This window comes from Typopeltis vanoorti, chromosome 23, assembly GCF_054136105.1.
Source record: "Typopeltis vanoorti isolate ZY-2024b chromosome 23, IOZ_Tvanoo_1.0, whole genome shotgun sequence".
Lineage (NCBI taxonomy): Eukaryota > Metazoa > Arthropoda > Arachnida > Uropygi > Thelyphonidae > Typopeltis > Typopeltis vanoorti.
In genome coordinates, this window is record NC_143571.1 from 8582219 (window position 1) to 8604244 (window position 22026).

Sequence of the window (22026 nt, forward strand, 5' to 3'; positions counted from 1 at the left end):
AAGATTATATCCGGATTATGGGATTTAGATTATGAGGAAAGGTTGCGAGTATGTGGATTACAGGCTCTGGTTAACAGGAGAAAGAGTGGTGATATGATAGAGGTCTATAAACTTTTGAATGGGTGTTATAGCATTTCAACCAATGAAATTTTTCGTTATATGGAAGGTGGGGAGAGAACACGGGGGCATCCATAGAAATTAAATTTATTTGCAGTCAAGAAAGGGGTAAGAGCTAGGTTTTTCTCCCAGAGAGCAGTGAGTGAATGGAATAATTTGCCCTTACTGGTAGTGAGTGCATCTAGAGTGAATGAATTCAAGGATAGGTATGATAGCTGGGTTGGGTAATTTACAGCCTCCCTCGATGAGTCCTTGACTTCCTGGAGTTCTCATATAATAATAATAATAACCACCACTCACTGATGGTTGTAAAACTATAGTATGTATGTGAGCTAAGAGGTTATTATTATTTATTTATTTCTTAATCTGAAAACCCTGCTATAGAAACCAAACATGGAACTTCTTCTGGCTCAAAGTGACTTAAAGACAATCTCAAACATGCATATGGTATGATTCACACCTTGCAGCCTTTTGGTAGAAGAGCAGGAATGCTAAAAACTTGGCCAACCAAACCAGTAATTGGTAAGAGACAAATTATTAATGATCAGTCTTATTGCATTGAATCAATTCTTTTTAAGTTCTGAAGGGCAGCACTCCAAACGGGAGAACAGAACAGTATTCAGTGGTAAGACAGATTTGTAATTTGTATAAGAGTTAAAAATTTGTAAAAACTATTCAGATATAAAATAATGACCTAAGTAAAAGAGAGATTTAAATTTTTTTTTTAAGCTGAGAAGCCAATAATTCTATTCAGAAAGATTTAATTTATTTAATTATTTTATAATTATTATTATTATTATTAGAAATACAATTTTATTAATACAGACCAGTTTACAATAAAAACATTTATTCAAACCTACCAGTTTCGCCAGCGAACTGTCTGGCTTTTTTAGTAAATGCAAATTAAAAGGTTCCTTTTAATTTGCATTTACTAACTTTCATATCTCCATAATACCTTGAAAAAGCCAGATGGTTCGCTGGCGAAACATTAGAATAAATGTTTTTATTGTAAACTGGTCTGTATTAATAAAATTGTATTTCTATTATAAAACGACCAAAAATGTATAATTTAAATATTATTATTATTATTATTATTATTATTATTATGTGACACCTCCAAGGAGTCCAAAGACTCATCGAGGGAGGGCACCTACTCCACAACTCCCTGTCTCTACCACTCAATCCACCAACTACAGTGAATCACATCATCCACATCAACACCAATGTCACTAGAATTGTCACAGACAATCGCAAAACATCCATTTTCACAGCAGGATTTGAACTCGCAGCCTTTTGGCTGGAGAGTGGATATGCTAACCACTCAGCCAACCAAGCTGGTCTGAACAGAATTATCTACTTGGGATTGAATCAGAAATCTAGAGATTTGGATGTTAAAAGTGAGAGTGGAAGAAAAGAGGTGTTTTTGTTGGACATGAGACAGGACTGTGTTTGCTAGGATTGGAATTGACAAAGTTATTCAAACTACATTGAAGAATATTTTAGAGATTACCGTAATTTAGGGTATTAGAGATTGGTGTTACGGAGCTTATGGTGATTTAAATAGTGCATTTGTGAAATGAGGAAGCGTATGGTCTGCTGTCATTGGCAAAACTGCTTAGCAAGCAACTGGATTAGATAACTTATATATAGAAGAAAGTAAATGGATGAGTAAACAGACCCTTGTGGACCTCAGAATTAGTTGTAAAATTAAAAGACTGCAAATCACCTAACATCACACATTTGTCTATTTGGAAAGTTGTCAGTCCAGCTGAAGAAGTCAAGAGAGACAAAATAATAAGAGCTTTACTTCTCCAAAATATCTCTAAGGCATATAAGTGTGTTTGACAAACTCAAAAGCTCTGGAGATATCAAAAGTAACCGCTTGAGATTACCCAATTTTCCATGATATTTGTTCATAGAATCATCACCCACAGATAAGATGGGTGACACAAGCAAGCAGATCCCCTGTTGACCAACAGTGACAGAATTCATACTGCCAGTCCTTTATTAGTTGAACCTTCAACTAATGTGAGACAAATAGATACAAAATTAATAATGGAAAACTCACGTACAAAGATTATTTAATAGTACAATTTTCGCCTGTGTGTCATAGGCATCTTCAGAACATTTTAAGCTCAAAATTAAACAATAACTGACAATTCCAAAAAGTGCCACCTAAGTAGCTGGTGTAAGATAACTAAAAAGGTCAATAAATTTCCTAACAAAAAAAAGTATACAATAAAAAGTTAGGAAAGATTAGCTGATTTATAAAGTACTATCTCGCTTAAGGGTCAAAGCTGTATAACTGAGAGGAGACCTCCACATAGCCTTTAAAGGAATGCGGAGAACCGACCAGGGCTTCTGACCTAATGTCCAATCCTCACCTTCTCGTGGTGCACCCTGTTGGGTATCTACTTTGATACTGAACGAACGAGGATGGGCTGGCAAATTTGGGATTTATCCGACCAAATTGTATTCTTATTGATTAAACCAAAATAAAAAATGATGGTATAACATGACAAAATTTCATGCCGGCTGGGGCGTCGCCCGGTTAAACAAGGCCCCCGTTGTTCTCGCCAGGGAACCAGGGCGAACAGCGAAAAGTCAGCTACTGGAACAAATCTGAAAACAAACCCCAACTCAACATCACCAGAGTTAAAGATCGGTACTATCAACGTAAGAAGCCTGAATGGCAAAGAAATGGAGCTAGCTGAGGAATTAGATAAGTACCAGATCGACATAATAGGGGTGACTGAAACAAAAAAGACCAAAACTGGTGAGATCTTTCTGAGCAATAAATACAAAATGTTATATTCAGGCAATGACAATCAAGGAAAAGAAGGAGTAGCCATAGTATTCAACACAAAATACGAGGCTAATCTTCTTGAATGGCAGTCAGTCTCAAGTAGAGTAATGTGGGCAAATATGAGAATTGGGAACTGGACAATGAGACTTATTTGTGCCTATAGTTCCACAGCATGTTCTACTAAAGTAGAAGTGGAGGAATTTTTTGAGGCTCTAGAGAAAGCTACTGACACAATGTAAAAGGAAAAGTTGGTCCTTGTTGGGGATCTAAATAGTAGAGTAGGAAATTATTGTGAGACATACAAAAATATTTTGGGAAAATTTGGAGAAAAGAGCAAAGCGAATAATAATGGCAAATATCTGTTGGATTTCTGCTCAGGACATGGACTGGTTATTACTAACACCATGTTCCAACATAAAAATGTGCACAAATTCACATGGAGAGAAGAGGCTAGGAATAAGAAAAGTCTCATTGACTATGTTATTGTTGATAGTGATGTTTTCTCCCTGGTGCAGGACACCAGAGTGTACAGAGGATTTGAAATTGGAAGTGATCACTATTTAGTCTTGAGCAGGATAAAATTGAATTTCATATTGAAAAGAATAACATGTAAGAAAGTTTTAAAGCGAATAAAAGTTGAGCAGCTCTCAGATGTGAACTGTAGACTAAAATACAGAAAAATTATTGAAAAGAAAATGAAAGAGTTTGAGAACAGAAATCAAACCTTGGAGATTCAGTGGCAAACTCTGAAGGAAACATTGATTGATTCTGCCAGAGAGGCATGTGGTGAGGTTGTGTGCAAGGATAAAAAAATCAGAACTCCCTGGTGGACACAGGAAGTTAAATAGGCAGTGAAGGAAAAGAAGAAGGCATATCAAAAGTTCCTGGCAAATAAGTCAGCTTTTACTCTTACAGAATACAGAGACAAATGTAAGAAAGCTAAACAGTGTGTAAAACTAGCTAAACAAAAGTCATGGGAGGACTTTGGCAAGAATATAGAAAATAAATATCAAGAAGGTGGCAAAATATTCTGGAGGTTGTTGAAGAAGCTTAGGAATGGAGGAAAGAGTGCTGTAAAAGGAATTAGAGATGATAAAGGTGAAATGAAAACAGGAGAAAAAGATATCTTTGAAGTATGGAGTAATTACTTTGAAAAACTGCTAAATGAAACAAGCAGTGATGACAGCACAATGGTAAAAAACACTCAACAGGCATGCAGTCAGGAATATATATCCATACTTGAAGTAGAAAAAGCCATCAAAGGCTTGAAATGTGGAAAGGCAGCAGGAGTAGATGATATTCGACCAGAAATGCTGAAGTATGGTGGTATAAGAGTCTTACAGTGGCTGCACTGCATAGTTCAGAAAGCCTGGACAGAGGGACGAATTCCCGATGATTGGAGTAGAGCTCTCATAGTACCCATATATAAAAAGGGAAATAAAACTGAATGTGAGAATTACAGAGGTATTTCCCTACTGAGTGTTCCTGGCAAGATCTATGCAAGTATACTTGAGAAACGGTTGAGAAGAATTGTGGAAGAAAAGCTTGGTGAAGAACAAACTGGATTCAGGCCAAATAGAGGCTGTCAGGATCAGATCTTCACTTTACGACAAATAGTCGAGAAAGCATGGGAATATAACAAAGATCTGTCTTTAAGTTTTGTCGATTTGGAAAAGGCATATGACAAGGTGCCAAGAGAGAAGCTATTCAATACGCTGCAGTTATATGGTGTCAATGGGGCATTATATCAAGCAATACTTAGTCTTTATTTGAGTTGTGAGTCAGCAGTTAGAATTGAAGGAAGTACAGGAAGATGGTTTAATGTTAAATCTGGTGTGAGACAAGGATGTACATTATCCCCTCTGTTATTCATTATCTATATGGATCACATTATGAAGGAATGTGGTATTAAACCTGATATCAAAATTGGAGATGTTAATGTCAGCTCTTTGCTTTATGCGGATGATGTTATACTTCTAAATAAATCCACTACAAGTCTGCAAGATTCTCTGACTAAATTGAATAGCTGTTGTAATAGATATGGTATGAAGGTCAGCAATAAAAAGACAAAGACAATGAAAATAGGCAGAATCATTGAAAATGTCAACTGTGTTGTGAATGGAGAACCTGTGGAACAAGTAAAACATTTCAGCTACTTAGGCACAATTTTTACTGAAGATGGTAAACTAAATATAGAAATAGATTAGAAGATTAGAAGCGTGAACAGATGGCATCAATGGCAATATCATATTAAAAATGAGGATATTAGGAAAGAACTTGACATTGTCAGCATCCAGGAATGTGTTAGCAGAGCTAATCTCAGATGGTATGGTCACTTAAATATATATACTTATATATACTTAAATGGGAGAGGAAAGATTAACAAAACAAGTGTTCTCTGCCAGGTTGGCAGGAAAACGACCCAGAGGAAGACCAAGATATAGGTGGATTGATACGGTACAAAGTGCCTTAGACGATAGAAATATAAGATCTGATAATGTTGGAGTCTTGACAAGTAACAGACTGATTTGGAGGAAAATTGTGGATAGGAAGTTAGTAATGATGTAATTTTTTCATGTAGTAAAGTCATATCCTGTACACCCCTTGAGGGTACATGGCAGGAATTTGATGATGTTGATGATCTCCCATAAAGGGGATAGATGTAAGCCATCGGATCTGTTTACATTAGGAGAGTGAAGTAAAGTTTCACATGTTTCTTTATAAAGGCGTTCCATAAGGAACCAACTTTTGTGAAGGATTCTTGTCTTTCTCCAATGATCTCTATCTCTAGTGAAGATGGCATGTTCTACAAGTCCAGACTTTTCAGGTTTAAAGTATTCAATATAAGTTTGGTATTCTTCTAGCTGGATCTTCCTGTTTGTCCGAAATAAGATCATCCACAAGAGCACAGAATCTGGTAGACACCTGGATAATTAAGATGTGGAGGCCTGTCCTTAGGAGAAGTGAAAAAGGTGGAGATTTTTTTTCTAAACGGTCGAAAGGCAACAAAAATATTCAGTGGTTTTAAAACTTTTGCTATACGTTCACTAATGCCCGGTACAAAAGGGATAGGAATGCGCGTTATTTCTTCTGTATTTGAAGAGGAAGACATATTAAAACTACTCAAAGCTCTTTTAATGAAGCAATTCTTATAACCATTAGATAGAAAGGTAGAAGTTATATATTGCAGTTCTTTCTGTAAAAGATCGTCTGAAGAACAAAAGGAGTGGGCCCGATGAACCAGTGTTTTAATAGTTCCTGCCTTTTGACTGGGATTGTGATGAGATTCAGCATGGATATAATGGCCTGTATGAGTCTTCTTTCTATAGACTGAGAAATGTAGGTTACCATCTGGTTGGTGAAGAAGTAGAAGATCTAAAAAGGCTAACTGCTTATTTGATTCCACTTCTAGGGTAAACTGGATCCTAGGCTGAAGTGCGTTTAACTTAGTGAGAAACTGTTGAAGTTCATCAGAAGAGCCATTCCATACAGCAAAAATGTCATCGACATATCTGAACCAATGAGTAGGTCAGTGAGAAATGTTGTCAAAGATACATTGTTCAAAATGTTCCATAAAGAAATTGGAGATAGCAGGAGAAAGAGGATTGCCCATTGCTTTTCCTTCAATTTGTTTATACGACTTATTTTTAAAGGAAAAATAACTAGAATGTATTACAAAATCAAATAATTTTACAATGTCTGAAGGGAATTCCTGTTGCAGTAATTCAATGCTTTCATGAAAGAGGCACATTTGTAAATAAAGAAACAACATCTAAACGGATGATGATATCAGAAACATCCAGAAATTGCTGTTCCTTCAACAAATTGAAGGAACAGCAATGGGCAATCCTCTTTCTCCTGCTATCTCCAATTTCTTTCTGGAACATTTTGAACAACATATCTTTGACAACATTTCTCACTGACCTACTCATTGGTTCAGATATGTCGATGACATTTTTGCTGTATGGAATGGCTCTTCTGATGAACTTCAACAGTTTCTCACTAAGTTAAACGCACTTCATCCTAGGATCCAGTTTACCCTAGAAGTGGAATCAAATAAGCAGTTAGCCTTTTTAGATCTTCTACTTCTTCGCCAACCAGATGGTAACCTACATTTCTCAGTCTATAGAAAGAAGACTCATACAGGCCATTATATCCATGCTGAATCTCATCACAATCCCAGTCAAAAGGCAGGAACTATTAAAACACTGGTTCATCGGGCCCACTCCTTTTGTTCTTCAGACGATCTTTTACAGAAAGAACTGCAATATATAACTTCTTCCTGTCTATCTAATGGTTATAAGAATTGCTTCATTAAAAGAGCTTTGAGTAGTTTTAATATGTCTTCCTCTTCAAATACAGAAGAAATAATGCACATTCCTATCCCTTTTGTACCAGGCATTAGTGAACGTATAGCAAAAGTTTTAAAACCACTAAATATTTTTGTTGCCTCTCGACCGTTTAGAAAAATCTCCACCTTTCTCACTTCTCCTAAGGACAAGCTTCCACATCTTAATTATCCAGGTGTCTACCAGATTCTGTGCTCTTGTGGATTATCTTATTTCGGACAAACAATAAGATCTGCCTCTATTCGACTAGAAGAACACCAGTTTTATATTCAGTACCTTAAACCTGAACGGTCTGGACTTGTAGAACATGCCATCTTCACTAGACATAGAGTTCATTGGAGAAAGACAAGAGTCCTTCAGAAAAGTCAGTTCCTCATGGAACGGCTTTATAAAGAAACATGTGAAACTTTACTTCATTCTTCTAACTTAAACAGATCTGATGGCTTACGTCTATCCCCTTTATGGGATATAGTACTTCATAAATTAGCTAATCTTTCCGAACTTTTTATTGTATACATTTTTTTTTTTTTTTTTTTTTTTTTTGTTGTTGTTAGGAAATTTATTGACCTTTTTAGTTATCTTACACCAGCTACTTAGGTGGCACTTTTTGGAATTGTCAGTTATTGTTTAATTTTGAGCTTAAAATGTACTGAAGATGCCTGTGATGCACAGACGAAAATTATACTATTAAATCTTTGTATGTGAGTTTTCCGTTATTAATTTATACCTTGTCTACTCACGGTATACTCTTTTAAAACTATGAGACAAAGGATGCGTCCAATTTCGATTAGATTCAAGGGTGGTTTCATGTGGACAAAGTGAACCATCTCCAAATTGATTTAAAATGCCAGCAGGGTATGTTTAAAAGGCAGAGGACAGAGAGCAAAGCTTGCATCAAAGTAAGTTATGTAATAGCTGAAAAAATTGTTAAAAAATCAAAAGCCTTTTTGGGTGGTGAGTTTGTGAAAGAGTGTCTAATCACTGCTGCAGATATTCTGTGCCCAAATAATAAGGACGTGTTTAAAAAACTGAGTTTGTCTGGGGTAACTGTAGCATGTGCCAAAGAACTTGCCAATGACATTGAAGGAACTCTAAAAAATCGTTGCCCGAATTTACGTCATGTTTACTTGCTTTAGATGAGAGCACAGATGTGAAGGATACAGCACAACTGGCTATCTTTGTCTGTGGCATTGATCAACAATTAAATCTGAAAAAAGAACTGCTAGTGCTCGTACATATGAAGGGAATGACGAAAGGCACTGATATTCTTGAAGCCACCAAGAAAACGCCACCTTTTCGATCTCAGCTTAACCATCTTCAAGGGTGTGGTAACTGATGGTGACTCTGCTATGGTGGGAAAGAACGAAGGGTTTGTTGCACTTCTACGGAAAGAACCGGAACTAGAAGGAAAAGATTTCGTTTACCACTGTTTAATCCACCAGTAGAATTTTTGCACGAAAACTATTAGATTTGAGAATGTCATGAAAGTTATTGTGACTGTCGTCAACATTATTAGGCCAAGAGGATTGAATCATCATCAATTCCAAGAGTTTTTGACCAAAGAGTGCGAAGAAGATCACAGTAATGTGGTTTATTATAGTGATGTGTGTTGGTTGATCAGAGGGAAGGTTTTTTGACTTAAGGAGCGAAATACAGCAGTTCATGCAAACCAAGAGGAATCCAGTTGTGGAATTTAATGATCCGAAGTGGATGACAGACTTTGTGACCGACATCTTGTTGTATATGAATGACCTAAATATGCAGCTACAATCCAAAGATCAACTGATGTGCACTCTTTTTGATCACATAAAGCTTTTGTGGCCAAGCTCAAACTTTGGGAGACAGAACTTGCAAAAAAAGACTTAACTCATTTTCAGCTTCTCACTGAGTTCAACTGTTTATCTCTTGATAAATATGCTACAGAGTTAGCCATGTTGAGAAGTGAGTTCGTAGAGAGATTCATTGAATTTCATAACCAACAGTCTTCTTTAGATTTATTTTCAATGCTATTCAGTATCAGTGGTGCGAAATGCCAGGCTCAGTACAAAGGGAGCTGCTTGAACTCCAAAACAACTCTTTGTCCAAGACAAGAACTTTGTTGAAGTCCAAGACAAGAACTCAGATTACGGACCAACATCTCGAGAATACCATGCGCTTAGCGATTTCCAACATTGATGCCAACATCGACAAACTTGTTTCAAACATTGCCAAGTTGCCCGTTGACATTGTAAAAAATGAATGTTTTCTTCATTAAATTATCTTTTTTCAGGTATTGATTGTATTTACTTATCATAAACCCGACTCCAACCTACACTCTTAAAGCTGAGTTTGTTTGTTTTTATAGGATTTTATGTAGAGTATCAAATGCACAGCATTCCTTGTGAATCTGGAAAGCATCTTACAATTCTAAATACTGCAGTATAGCTTAGTGGCCCCACTAGCTTCATTGAAATTTTTAATTCGGCCTGCACTGTCAAAGGTTGAAGAACTCTAATTTAGGGCATTGAGTTGGTGGATATCTTCATTTCACTTGGTCTGTGGATTTGGTTTTGGATACAGCAAATTGGGATATCAATTTGCTGTGTTCTATTTCCTTATTAAGCTAATTATGTTTTTGCTTTCTGACTACAACCAGTTTTAATTAAATTTCTTCTTTCTTTAGGACACTTCTTTCAGTTGGAATGATTTAATGTTAAAAAATAATTCAGAACTGCTGAATAATCTAGGAAATTTTATTAACAGGTAAGTTGTAGTGAATTATAATTTTACATAGGATTTTTCCTTAAAAATTGATATAACTGAACACTATATGTGTGTGTGTGTGTGTAGATAAAGTCGCTGCAAATGATATGACTGCCAACTTGAACACTATATATACACTAGGGGGCTCTGGCGCCTATGGCACCTGAGTTCTGGACTGGTAAGCTGGTACGACAAAAAATGTTTCAAATTTCAGCTTATCTTTTTATATATATACATATATATATATATATATGTCCGTGTATGTAGATATATATGTCTGTGTATGTAGATATATATGTCTGTGTTGTGTGTATATGTAGATATATATGTCTGTGTTTATGTAGTTATATAAGGATGGGGTGCTTAAGGGTCAAGGCTAGATAACTGGAAGGAGACCTCCACATGGCCTTTTCAGGAATGCAGAGAAGCAACCAGGGCTTCTAACCTGATGTCCAATCCTCACTTTCACCTCACCTGGAAATGGTGGAGAGGATTTGGTGGGTCCTTGGAGTGCCCTCTGTGAGGATAGGCTGAAGGTTTGTTTATTACAAAGTTTAGCTAATAGGCAAAAGAGAGGGGGATATGATAGAAATATTTCTATATTTCTAGAGGGGTTTTATAGAATAGCTTCTAAAGAAATTTGCTAATACATGACTGGGCAGGAGAGAACAAAAATCTCCCCCCTCCCCAGATAATAAGAAAAGGTTTGTATGTGTTTTGTTGATAGTGATATCTTCAGATTAATGTGATGGAAGAGTACATGGAGTATTTCAGTTTGGAAGTTATCAGCGTTTTTAGTATCAGCAGAATATGAGGGACTAAAAAGTTAAAGAGGCATGTTAAAAAGTTCAGATAAACGCAAGAAAGCTCATGTTCCAAAAAAAAAAAAAAAGTCTTGGAAAAAATATATATGAAGGTATTTATTTTTATTTATTTATTTTTCCTTGGAGAACCTATCTACAAGAGGTTGATCAACCTATATATTACGCTAGTACCCTGGATGGACAGGTCACAGTAATAGTTCATTTCAGAAAATTTCTTTGCTTTGATCCTTTTTTCAAACTTTCATACACTCCTGCTTTTTACTGTGATACTCATTTTTATTCTGCTGAAAGAATATTATGAAGGTGGCAGAAATTTCTGGATGTGTAATGGAAGAGAAAATGAAGCTGCAATACACGATATTTCATTAGCAATGTTCAATTTTGGGAGTATAAAAATTTTTAAGTACTTATACTCTGTAATTCAGGTCAAATTCCACATGATAAGTGTAGATCTTACATTGTATGGTTATAAAAATCAGAAGTAAAACTGAATATGAGAATTACATGAAGAATTTCCTTATTGAGTTCCAGGTAAGATTTATCTGGCCATACTTTAGAAATGCTCGAGAAAAAATTGTTGAAGAGAAAGTAGGAAAACAAGTTAAATTTGGTTCAAATGAAGTTGTGAAGACCAGATTTTACTTTATGATAAATAATGAAAAAACATTGGAATATAAAAATCTTCATTATGTTGTGTGGAACTGGAAAAGACAGAGCACAGGGTGCCAAAAATTAAAGCTCTTCCAAATGCTTCAGTTATATAATGTTTTAAAAGACACTGTTAAAACCAGTTAATACATGCTTCTAAAAACAGTTGGTTGAAGAATAGAGGCTTCAGTATAAATGTTCTAAGGAAAAGTAGGGGATTAAGGTGTTATTTTGATTAAACAGAAGAAAAAAGGGGAGGTTTGGAAAATGATATTTAATGTCAGGATTGCAACAAAAAAGACTTACAGAAAGACTATCACTTATGAGGTTGGTCTGAAAAGTTCTCGGCCTAACAATGACAAACTGAATTTATAATTTCAAAATTATTTTTCAACATAATCTCCCTTAAGACTAATACATTTATTCCAGCGATGCTCCAATGCCATTATCCATCCTTGTAATGGTTCTTGGTAAGATTTGCAAAATATTCCTCCATAGCTGTAATCACCTTTTGATTTGAAGAAAAGCGTTGACCAGCAAGGAAGAGTTTTAGTTTTGGAAAGAGATAGAAGTCAGAAGGAGCCAAATCTGGAGAATAGGGTGGATGTTCCAACAGTTCATAGGGCAGATCCCTTAATTTTCTCATTGCCAAAACATCTTTGTGGGCAGGTGCATTGTCCTGATGAAAGATGATTTTTTCCTCTGCAAACCTGGTCTTTTCTCACGAATTTTTTCATCTAGTCTGGTTAAAAGATTGGAATAATATTCCCTGGTTATTGTTTTACCCTTTTCGAGATAATTAATAAACAAAATGCCTTTAGCATCCCAAAACACTGATGCCATGACCTTGTCTTTTTTTTGGTGTTGAACAACTGGCTTCTGTCCACTGCTTTTACTTCTGTTTGGATTCTGGTGTGTACTGGTGAATCCAAGTCTCATCCATAATAATAAATCAATGCATAAAATCAGTTTTATTCTTGTTGAAATGCTCCAAGCACTGTTCAGAGATTTTCATGTAAGTGTATTTTTGATCTGCATTGCACCCATCTTGCTCAAAGCTTTTTTTTTTTTTTTCATTTGCAATTCTCCATGCAAAATGTATCCTACATGTTCTTTTGAAGTGCCTATAGTCTCAGCAATTTCATGCACTTTGACTCGCAGTCATTCAATACCATATTGTGTACTGATCAGTGATTTCTGGTGTTATGCTTTTTGGACATCCTTCACATGGATCATCTTCAAGGCTAGTACGGCCACATTTAAACTCAGCATCCCATTTCTTAATTATCGAAAACAGAGGAGAAGAGTGCCCATAAGCTTTTATAAACTTCAAATGAATTTCTTTTGGCGTTAAACCTTCTTTCACAAAGAATTTTATAACCACGCGATACTCAATTTTATCTGTTCAAGGGATACAGACAACACTTTGGCTTCCAACAGCTGTATTAAAAAAAACTACTTGATAGAACGACTTGCAATTTCACATCGATGTTTATGATGTACCAACTTAGAAAAAAAAAATCTTGTCGATAATGTTGCCATTTATGGTTGAGGCTGAGAACTTTTCAGACCACCCATGTACATGTTTTAATTCAAATCAAAAATAAAAATATGAAAATAACCAATTTTTAAAGTAATGAAGAAAGGAAAAAAGATTATTTATATTTATTTATTTATTTATTTAGATCTCTTTTATTTATTGCCAATAACTTTGATGGTGTGATTCCTGAAATTCAATTAAATGACAGTGATAAGATCTTACTGGCAGAGGTGACTCGAGAACTGCATCGTTATTTAAATCTAATGGATAACATCAAGTGAGTTATTTATATTACTCTGACAACTCCCTCCTTTGTAATGTACATTACATATATTTCACTGCATATTTTATATATTTTGTAATGAAGTATCTTAAATATAACAATTGAGATGTAATTCTAATGAATCCAAAGAATTTTTTATTAAATATAATAATGGTTTATGTCAGATATCATTGTCATATTATTTTAGACTCAAATTAATGTTTTTATAGAAGTAAAAGACTATTTTGTACAAAGAACTAGGTTCAGATTCATCTGAAGGTATGCCTATATGAAACCAGTATATGAATATTAGAGTTTTGCCTTCTGAAATATCAGAATCCCCCTTTTTTTAAGTAAAATAGAAAAAAAAATAGAGTAACTAGAGAAAGCACACACAAAATAGAAAATACTAGTAGCAAGGCTTATACGTTGGTCATACATAACTGGTAATTAGTTTACGGAATTAACAATGCATATAAAGTATATTAATTAAAAGTAACTTTAATAAATAACTTCTATATTTCGGCAACGTCACATTGCCATCTTCAGGAACATAAAGATATGGTATGTGCACGCAGGCACTAACAAAAGCAAATGAGGAAGACAGTAAGAAACTAATATTGTTCCTAAAGTCCCAGTGGTGCCCTCTGGTGGGCTAATTTGGTTGACTTGGCAGTTTTGAGGCTGAAGTTCTCAAAATGTAAGTCTCCCAAATTTGAGGTAGTTTCATGTGCCCAAATTTGTTGAGGTTAGGAACGTTTTTTAGAGCTGCTGAAGATTCCTTGAATAATCAGTCGTATTTAAACTTGCTGTGGTGTATTATTTTTGTTTTCTTCCAACGAATTCTATGGTGGGTATCTAAGGCATGGTCTGCCAGCCCAGAGTGGCTGTACTGGTGAAACCGGATGTAGTCTTTGTGTTCTGAAATCCTGATATTTGTTGTTCTGCCTGTTTGGCCAAAGTAGGACAATTTGCAGCTGCAAGGGACCTGGTATACGTCAGGTAGGTCTAGGGGAAGTGGTTGGTCTTTGGTAGAGCAAATAAGGGATGCCGACTTTTTATATGGTCTGTAACAAGAAGTAAGGTCATATTTTCTGAGGATCTTGGTTATTTTCTCAGAGGTGTCCTGGATGTAGGGGATGGTGATAGATTTGGTGTAATCTTTATTGTGGAGGGGGGGGGTTGTGGTTTGCTGGTTTGAGTATTTTTTGGATTTTTTGGGGGTTATAGCCATTGGCTAAGAAAGTGTTGTGGATGTGGTTTAGTTCGGTAGTTAGGGCCTTGTCATCTGAGCAGATTAACTTTGCCCTGTTATATAGTGTTTTTATCACCCCATATTGTTGTGAGGGGGGGGGGGATTGCTGGTGAATGTATCTGCCGGTATGGGTGGGTTTTCTGTAAACAGAGAAAAACCAAAGATCCATCAAGCTGGCGGGTGATTAAAGTGTCTAGGAAGGGGAGGGGAATTTAAGGCTTTCTCTTCAAAGGTCTCCATAAAGAAATTGGCCAAGGGTGGGGAAAGTGGTGAACCCATGGCTGTCCCATCTATCTGTTTGTAGAACTTTCCTTGCCAAACGAAATAGCCTGAGTTCATTGTGAACTGAAATAGGGCTGAGATATCGGGAGGAAACTTGGCTTGGATGAGCTCTAGGGTTTCTTTGAGTGGGACATTAGTGAATAGGGAGGAGATGTCAAAACTGATCATTATGTCAGTGTGTTGGAGTGAGAGGTTTTCTACACTGGCTTTAAAGTGGGCTGAGTTTTTTATGTGTGATGGTGTGTTGCCAGTATAGTGTGTGAGCGTTTTGGCTAAATGTTTGGCTTATTTATATGTGGGGGAATCAGTGCCATTCACTATGGGATGTAATGGCACATTTTGTTTATGTATTTTTGGGAGTCCATATAATCAGGGGGGGGGGCCTAGAGTTATAAGGTTTTAGTTTGTTAGTGACTTCCACAGGCCAAGAAGTGACTTTCTTATGGAGTCTGTGGAGAGTTCTAATCTGAGAGCTGGTAGGATTATATTGAATAGGGAGGTAAGTAGTACGGTCTAGTACTAAAGCATTAAGCTTACCTTTGTAGTCCTTTTGATTTAGCACCACAGTGCCGTTTCCCTTATCCGCTTTGGTGATTACTATTTTTTTGTTATTCTTCATTTCTTGTAGGGCTGCATATTTGCCTTTGGATAAGTTGGTTTTTGGATGGCTTTAGTGAGAACACCGACTACATCCAGTCTGACGTTGTTGGCGATATGGTTAGGCAGGTTGCGAATCCCACGTTCTATTTGGATCATGATTTCTTTGGTAGGTATTCTTTTAGGAGCTAGGGCAAAATTGTGACCACGTGCAAGTGTGGTGAGTGCCTCAGGCTTTAAAATTATGGACGAGAGGTTGACTACTGTGTTGAGTGGAGTCTGTGGTAAGGAAGTAGAATTCTTTGTCAGGTTTTTGTATTTTTTCAAGTGCCGACTTCGTATTTTTTCGAACTCTTTTCTTGCTGATGTGCATGAAACGTCATAAAGTATCGTCCAAAGATCATGGCCGAGTGTATTTGAAAGCTCTTCCTCTAGCACCCGTACAGTTTTGTTTACGTCGGCAAGGAGAACACGTGTCGCAGTAATTTGTTCTCTTAACAGGGCGAACTAGTGCGATTATAAATGCGCAGAGCTTTCTGTGAAGTAAAATGGTGCTTCAATTTGATACAATTAGGGATTACCTTGTTATCACGGCAGCGTTTTAGGAACGTCAGGCGATTTAGTTGTCTGGATATCTTCAACCTAATTTTGCCGTATTGACGGGCCTTTTGTGCGATGGAATCTCCGTGGATGATCAAAATTCTAGTAGCAAGGTTTATACGTTGGTCATACATAACTGGTAATTAGTTTACGGAATTAACAATGCATATAAAGTATATTAATTAAAGGTTACTTTAATAAATAACTTCTATGCCATCTTCAGGACCATCTACAATATCAAGCAGAGTGATGTGGGCAAATATTAGAATGGGGAATTGAACAATGAGATTTGTGCTTGTAGTCCCACAGAAGGTTCTTCAAAGGAAGAAGTGGAGGAATTTTTCAAGGTATTAGACAAGGCCGCTGACAGAAAGAAAAAGGAAAAGTTGGTCCTTGTTGGAAATCTGAACAGCATAGTAGGAAATGATTATCAGACATATAGAAATGTATTGGGAAAATTTGGAGATAAAAGAAGGCTAATATCCAATGGTATCTGTTGGATTTCTGTTCAGCACATGGACTAATCATTACTAATACCATATTCCAACATAAAGATGTGCACAAATTCACATGGATTGAAAACAAGAAATAAGAAAAGTCTCACTTTTTTAGTGATATTTTTGTTGAGTTGGGACACAAAGAGTATACAAATGATTTGAAATAGAAAGTGATTACCATTTATTTTTGAGTAGGATAAAAATGAATATCATACTGAAAAGAAAAGTGTGTAAGAAGCTTTAAAAGGAATCAAAGTTCAGCAACTCTCAGAGGTGAACTGTAGACTCAAATATGCAAATGCTATTCAATATAAAATGAAAGAGACAAATAACAAGAACCAAACCTTCTAGAGTAATTGGAAGACCCTCCAAAGAAAATTGATTGATTCTGCACACAGTTATGCTGAATAAATGGAACATTATGCAGAGCAAAATTATCTGCATTTAAGTTGTAAGTCTGCAGTTAGAATTTGATGGAGATAAAGGAAGCTGATTTGATATTAAATCAGATGTGTGACAAAGATGCATATTATCTCCACTGTTATCATCATCTGTATGGATGATGAATAACAGTATGGAAGGAGAGTGATATTAAAGCTGATATCCAAATTGGTGATGTTAATCCCAGCTCTACTTTAAGAAGAATATGTCATATTCCTAAATAAATCCAGTACCAAGTCTGCTTGATTCCCTAAATTGAACAATTGCTGTAATAAATTTGGAATGAAAATCAGCAATAAAATGACAAAGTCAATGAAAATATAAACTGCATCCTGAATTCTGAGCATATAGAATAAGTAAAACATTTCAGCTATTTAGATAAAGTATGGTGAGAAGTCAAGTGAATTAATTTATATGGAATAAGAGAGATTAGTGAAAATTAAATTAGTTGTATACAAGAAAGTGTTCAAATCAATTTTAACTTATGAATATGAGAGATAGGTTAGAAATAAAATACTTGAATAAAGACTGGAGATCACAGGTGTGAGGGTTCTGAGAAAGCTTAGTGGAATGGAGTGAACATATGCCATCAATGGCAGAATCATATTAAAAATGAGAATGTTTGGAAGGAATTTGACATTGTTAGTATTCACGAACGTGTGAGCCAAGCTAATGTAAGGTGATATGGCCATTTAAACAGAATGGGAGAGTCAAGGTTAGCAAAACAAGTGTTTTTTTTTTCTGTCCCCCCCCCCCCTTGGGAAAAAGACACAGAGGAAGACTATGATTGAGGTTGAATGATATGCAGTAAGATGTCCCTTAAAAGTCTGAAATGTTGGAACTGACAATATTGGATTCCTGACAGATAACAGATTAATTTGGAAGAAAATTGTTGATAGGAAATTATGATTGATGTAACCTCTTCTTGTAGTACTATCATAATATCTTGTACATCCCCTGAGGGTGCATGTTAGGTATTTGATAGTGATGAAATAATATACAAAAGAAAAAATATACTGTAAAAAGTATTAGAATTGACAAGCATGAAGTAATATTGTAAGTGAATTCTGTGCTTCATTTGCATATAGTTATATCACCTCTTACATCTCTTTATATTGTAAATAGGTAACTTCCAGGTTTGGAGTGTGTGTGTGTGTGTCATTAGGGTAGGGATTAATGCTCTTCCTACCAAATTTCATACAATTTGTGGGAAGAGGAACACTGAACTGCTATGGAGGGCATGTCATGTATCTCATTCTTGTTTCCTTACCCATAACATAAGAGTGAAAATGGCATGTTGTCATTTCCTCCATGTTAAGCGATAGACGTTCTCAAAAGGGCAGAAGCATTATAATTGAATGGAGAATTAGAACTAACATTGCAGTGTGGAAGTCTGCATGACATGACAGTCTTCTCTTCAAGAAAATCATGAGAAGAAAACTGTTATGTAACATTGGAGTACAAAATTACTGTTTAGAGAATTTTGAGAACTTACCAGGCACTTAATATGCTATAATTATTTCCATCAAGGATGTGTCATATCCCCCTATCATATGATGACGTTGCAGGGAACTGTCTTATGTTTGAGAATGTGCTAGCAGATGATCATGATACCTGGAGCTGGCTAATCGATGACTTTTATATGTACCTATTAGACATGCTCTAGTGTTAGAGTATAATATAAAGATATAAAAATAAAACAAAAATCTCAAGCATTTCCCAGCTCGAGGACTCCAAACATTAAATAGTAATACTCTCAGCATTTATTTTGAATAAAAATACCTTGCAATGAGAGGTCTTAGGCCACCACTAATGTTGCTATCATTTAACTAGTGTCTTGTGAAACTAGCAGACAATGACTGAAATTGTTCTCCACCCACCTATTTGTAAAATAATCCTCTAGCTCTTGGTCCTCTGACACCTCTAAAGAAAATAGGCAGAGCTCCTCCACCCCCTTACTAACTTTTAGCGACAGATGAGTAGGAGGTAGTTTCCATTCTTGAATCTTTCACTATAGTGAATCTAGGCTGTCAATGAATCCAAGCCTTTCAGGAAAGAGAGCATGACAGACAACTACCACCATCTTGTGGCTATAAACCCTAATCGTCTGTAATATTCTGAGTTCTGTGTTTTTGGACTTAAAAATCTTACTTGCCTGTTCTCATTAATTAATTAATGAGAAATTAATTAATTAAAGAAAAGCTTGGTACAGTTTCCCTATTTGCTGAATAGTAGAATCAAATCTCTGTGGTATTTCATCAGGCAGCCTAGTGCCATAGATGCAAATAAGGCCAGATGAGTCTCTAAATTAAATTCTAATTAGTTATTAAATTTGGATCATACCATAAATTCTTCTAATGTTCTATCCATTGTTTATCTTGTATTATGTTGGAAAATTTTGGGACAAATGTGTTTATGTTGTATCTCTTTCTTCATTATTTAATTTTCTTATTATTTATAGGCTATGTTTTGTTTTCTTTTATTTTCTTAATAAATCTGTCCCAAGGATCTTGGGGCAAATTTATCAAGATTTATTATATTTTCTGTTTCTTTTCTATGTTTTTGAAAGAATGATTTGTATATCATTTGTTTTTCTTTTATTTCATTTTCTATATCTGCATTCCAAATTTTTAGAGGCTGCTTGATGAATTATCTTTGTCAAAGTTTTCCATTCTTCTTCTTCTATATCTTCATTGATTTTAGCTTCTTTTAGGTAATATGTTAATTAATGTAGCATTCTAAATATTTCTTCTTGTAATAGATATACTTTATATACTTGTTCTGTTTCTTTTTTTTTTTTTAATATTTACTTCCTTTCTCCATTTTTTTAGTATTTTTATTTTAGAAACTACTAAGTAATGATCTGAAAAAAATTCATTTCCTCTGAAACATATAAGTCTCTTATACGTGTTGCTTGTTTCTGACTAGTAAAGATATAATCAATTATAGATCATCATCATTATTATTATTAAGAGAGACCTCTAGGGAATCAGGAACTCATCAACAGAGGCTATATGCACCAGCTGTCATATCTGTTCTTGAATTCATTCACACTACTTGCACAATCAACATCCAACAGCAATCCATTCCAGTCACTAGATTTTTCTCTGAGAGAAAAATCTAGTCTAACCTTATTGACAGCAATCAGTCTCGACTTCCATTGATGCCCTCATGTCCTTTCCCCACTCTATAAAATGGAAAATTCCATCTACTGAAATTTTGTGTAACCCTTTCAGAAGTTTGAAGTCTCAATCATATCACCCCTCATTCTCCTGTTTGCTAGTGTCCGCAGCCTATAAATTCTCAATCTGTCTTCATGATCTGTATTCTACAATCCTGATATCATTTTTGACACTCTCCTTTGCACTTTCTCCACTGTATCAGAATCACCACAGAAACCAGGAGACCAGACCTGTGTGCAGTAGTCCAAGTAAGGTCTTACTAAGGCACTGTAAAGATGCAAAATGACTTTCTTATCTTTACATGTCAAAGTTCACTTCAACATTGCCATTATTCTCTGAGTTGCATTTACAATTTTTGCTATATGACCCTTGAACTTCAACTTCGTGAAGTTCAAGGGTCTACTAAAACTCCAAGATCTCTAGCCTCAACAGTTTCTTCAAGCATAATTCCACCAATATAATATAACAATGTATATCTTATCACACCAAAGTGCATGACTTTACATTTATTAACATTGAAATGAAAGATTTTCATATGCCCACAATTCCAGCTTATTCAAATCATTCAGCAAGCTGCATATCAGCAGCACTCCTGATTACCTCACTTGGCCTATGTCAGTCCTTGGTCCATTGTTATTCAATCTGTACATTATTGACATTGGGAAGGATAGTCCAAGTGAGGTAATCAGAAGTGCTGCTGATATGCAGTACTTGCTGAATGATTTGAATAGGCTGGAATTGTGGGCATGTGAAAATCTGTCATTTCAATGTTAATATCAATTTTAACATTGAAATGTCAATGTTCACTGGTTACCTTGAATCTTGCAGATTCACATCTTCCATATACTATTTTCTGATATCTACCAGTCAGTCATCCTATTATCCACACCAATAGTTTATAATCATAATCCAGTCCCATATTCTTCAATTTATGGAAAATATTATGCGAAGTATATTTATTTATATTCTTTTTTTTGAAAAAAAAAAAAAAAAGTATTATTTTAAAATTGTTGAAAATACAGAAGTTATCCATTCATGCAAAGTTCTCCATATTTTCTTAAGACATTTGAGATTGGATTATTTCCAACTCTAGCATTAAGATCTCCTGAGGCTATTAATATATATAGTCATTTTTATTACATTTATTTAACTGTTTTTGTAGTTCCTTACAAAATTGTTCAGAATCCTTTTTTTCTACCTTCTTCAGGAGCATATAATCCTACGATATTTAAGCAGCTTCTATTTGTTTTTAATTCATCATCAATTTCCTGATGATGAATTAAAATATGTACTCACAACAGTTCTTCAGGCACTACTTGATTAAGTTTACATTATTATTAATCTCCTATGAACAGTTTTCCTCCAAATCAGTCTATTACTTGTGAGCACTCCAATATTGTCATATCTAACATTTTGTGCTTCTAAGGTGCTTCTGAACCAAATCAATCCACCTAGACCTTGGTCTCTTTCTTGCCATCTTAGTATCAAATACCTGTTTTGCTTAGTATCAAATACCTTTCCTCACCCATTCTATTTAAGTGATCATACAACATTACATTAGCTCTATTGACACATTCTTGAATGTTAAAAATGTCAAGTTCCTAATATCTTTATTTTTAATATGATTCTGCCATTGATGCCATTGATTCACTCCCTTAATTTTTCTTAGGGGAGTGTCTTTGATCAAGTTCTTTATTTCTAACCCAACTCTCAGATCCATAACTTAAAACTGGTTTGAACAGTTTGTTGTATACTGCTAGTTTGGTGTTTTAGCTAATTTCTCTCTTATTCCATATAAATTTATTCAGCTGGCTACTCACCATACCAGTATTGATTATTCCACATTTAACCTGATCCTCACTAAAAACTGTGCCCAAATAGCTG

At 35.3% G+C, this 22026-nt stretch overlaps 1 protein-coding gene across 1 annotated transcript in view; it reads left to right on the forward strand.

Moving 5' to 3' along the window:
- Positions 1 to 22026, forward strand: part of MetRS (methionyl-tRNA synthetase 1) — a 257104-nt gene that overhangs the window by 189773 nt on the left and 45305 nt on the right. Inside the window, exons 16-17 of the mRNA XM_090413131.1 lie at positions 9935 to 10014; positions 13172 to 13303. Coding sequence (XP_090269257.1) covers positions 9935 to 10014; positions 13172 to 13303 — 212 coding nt within the window. The remainder of the gene's footprint in view (positions 1 to 9934; positions 10015 to 13171; positions 13304 to 22026) is intronic.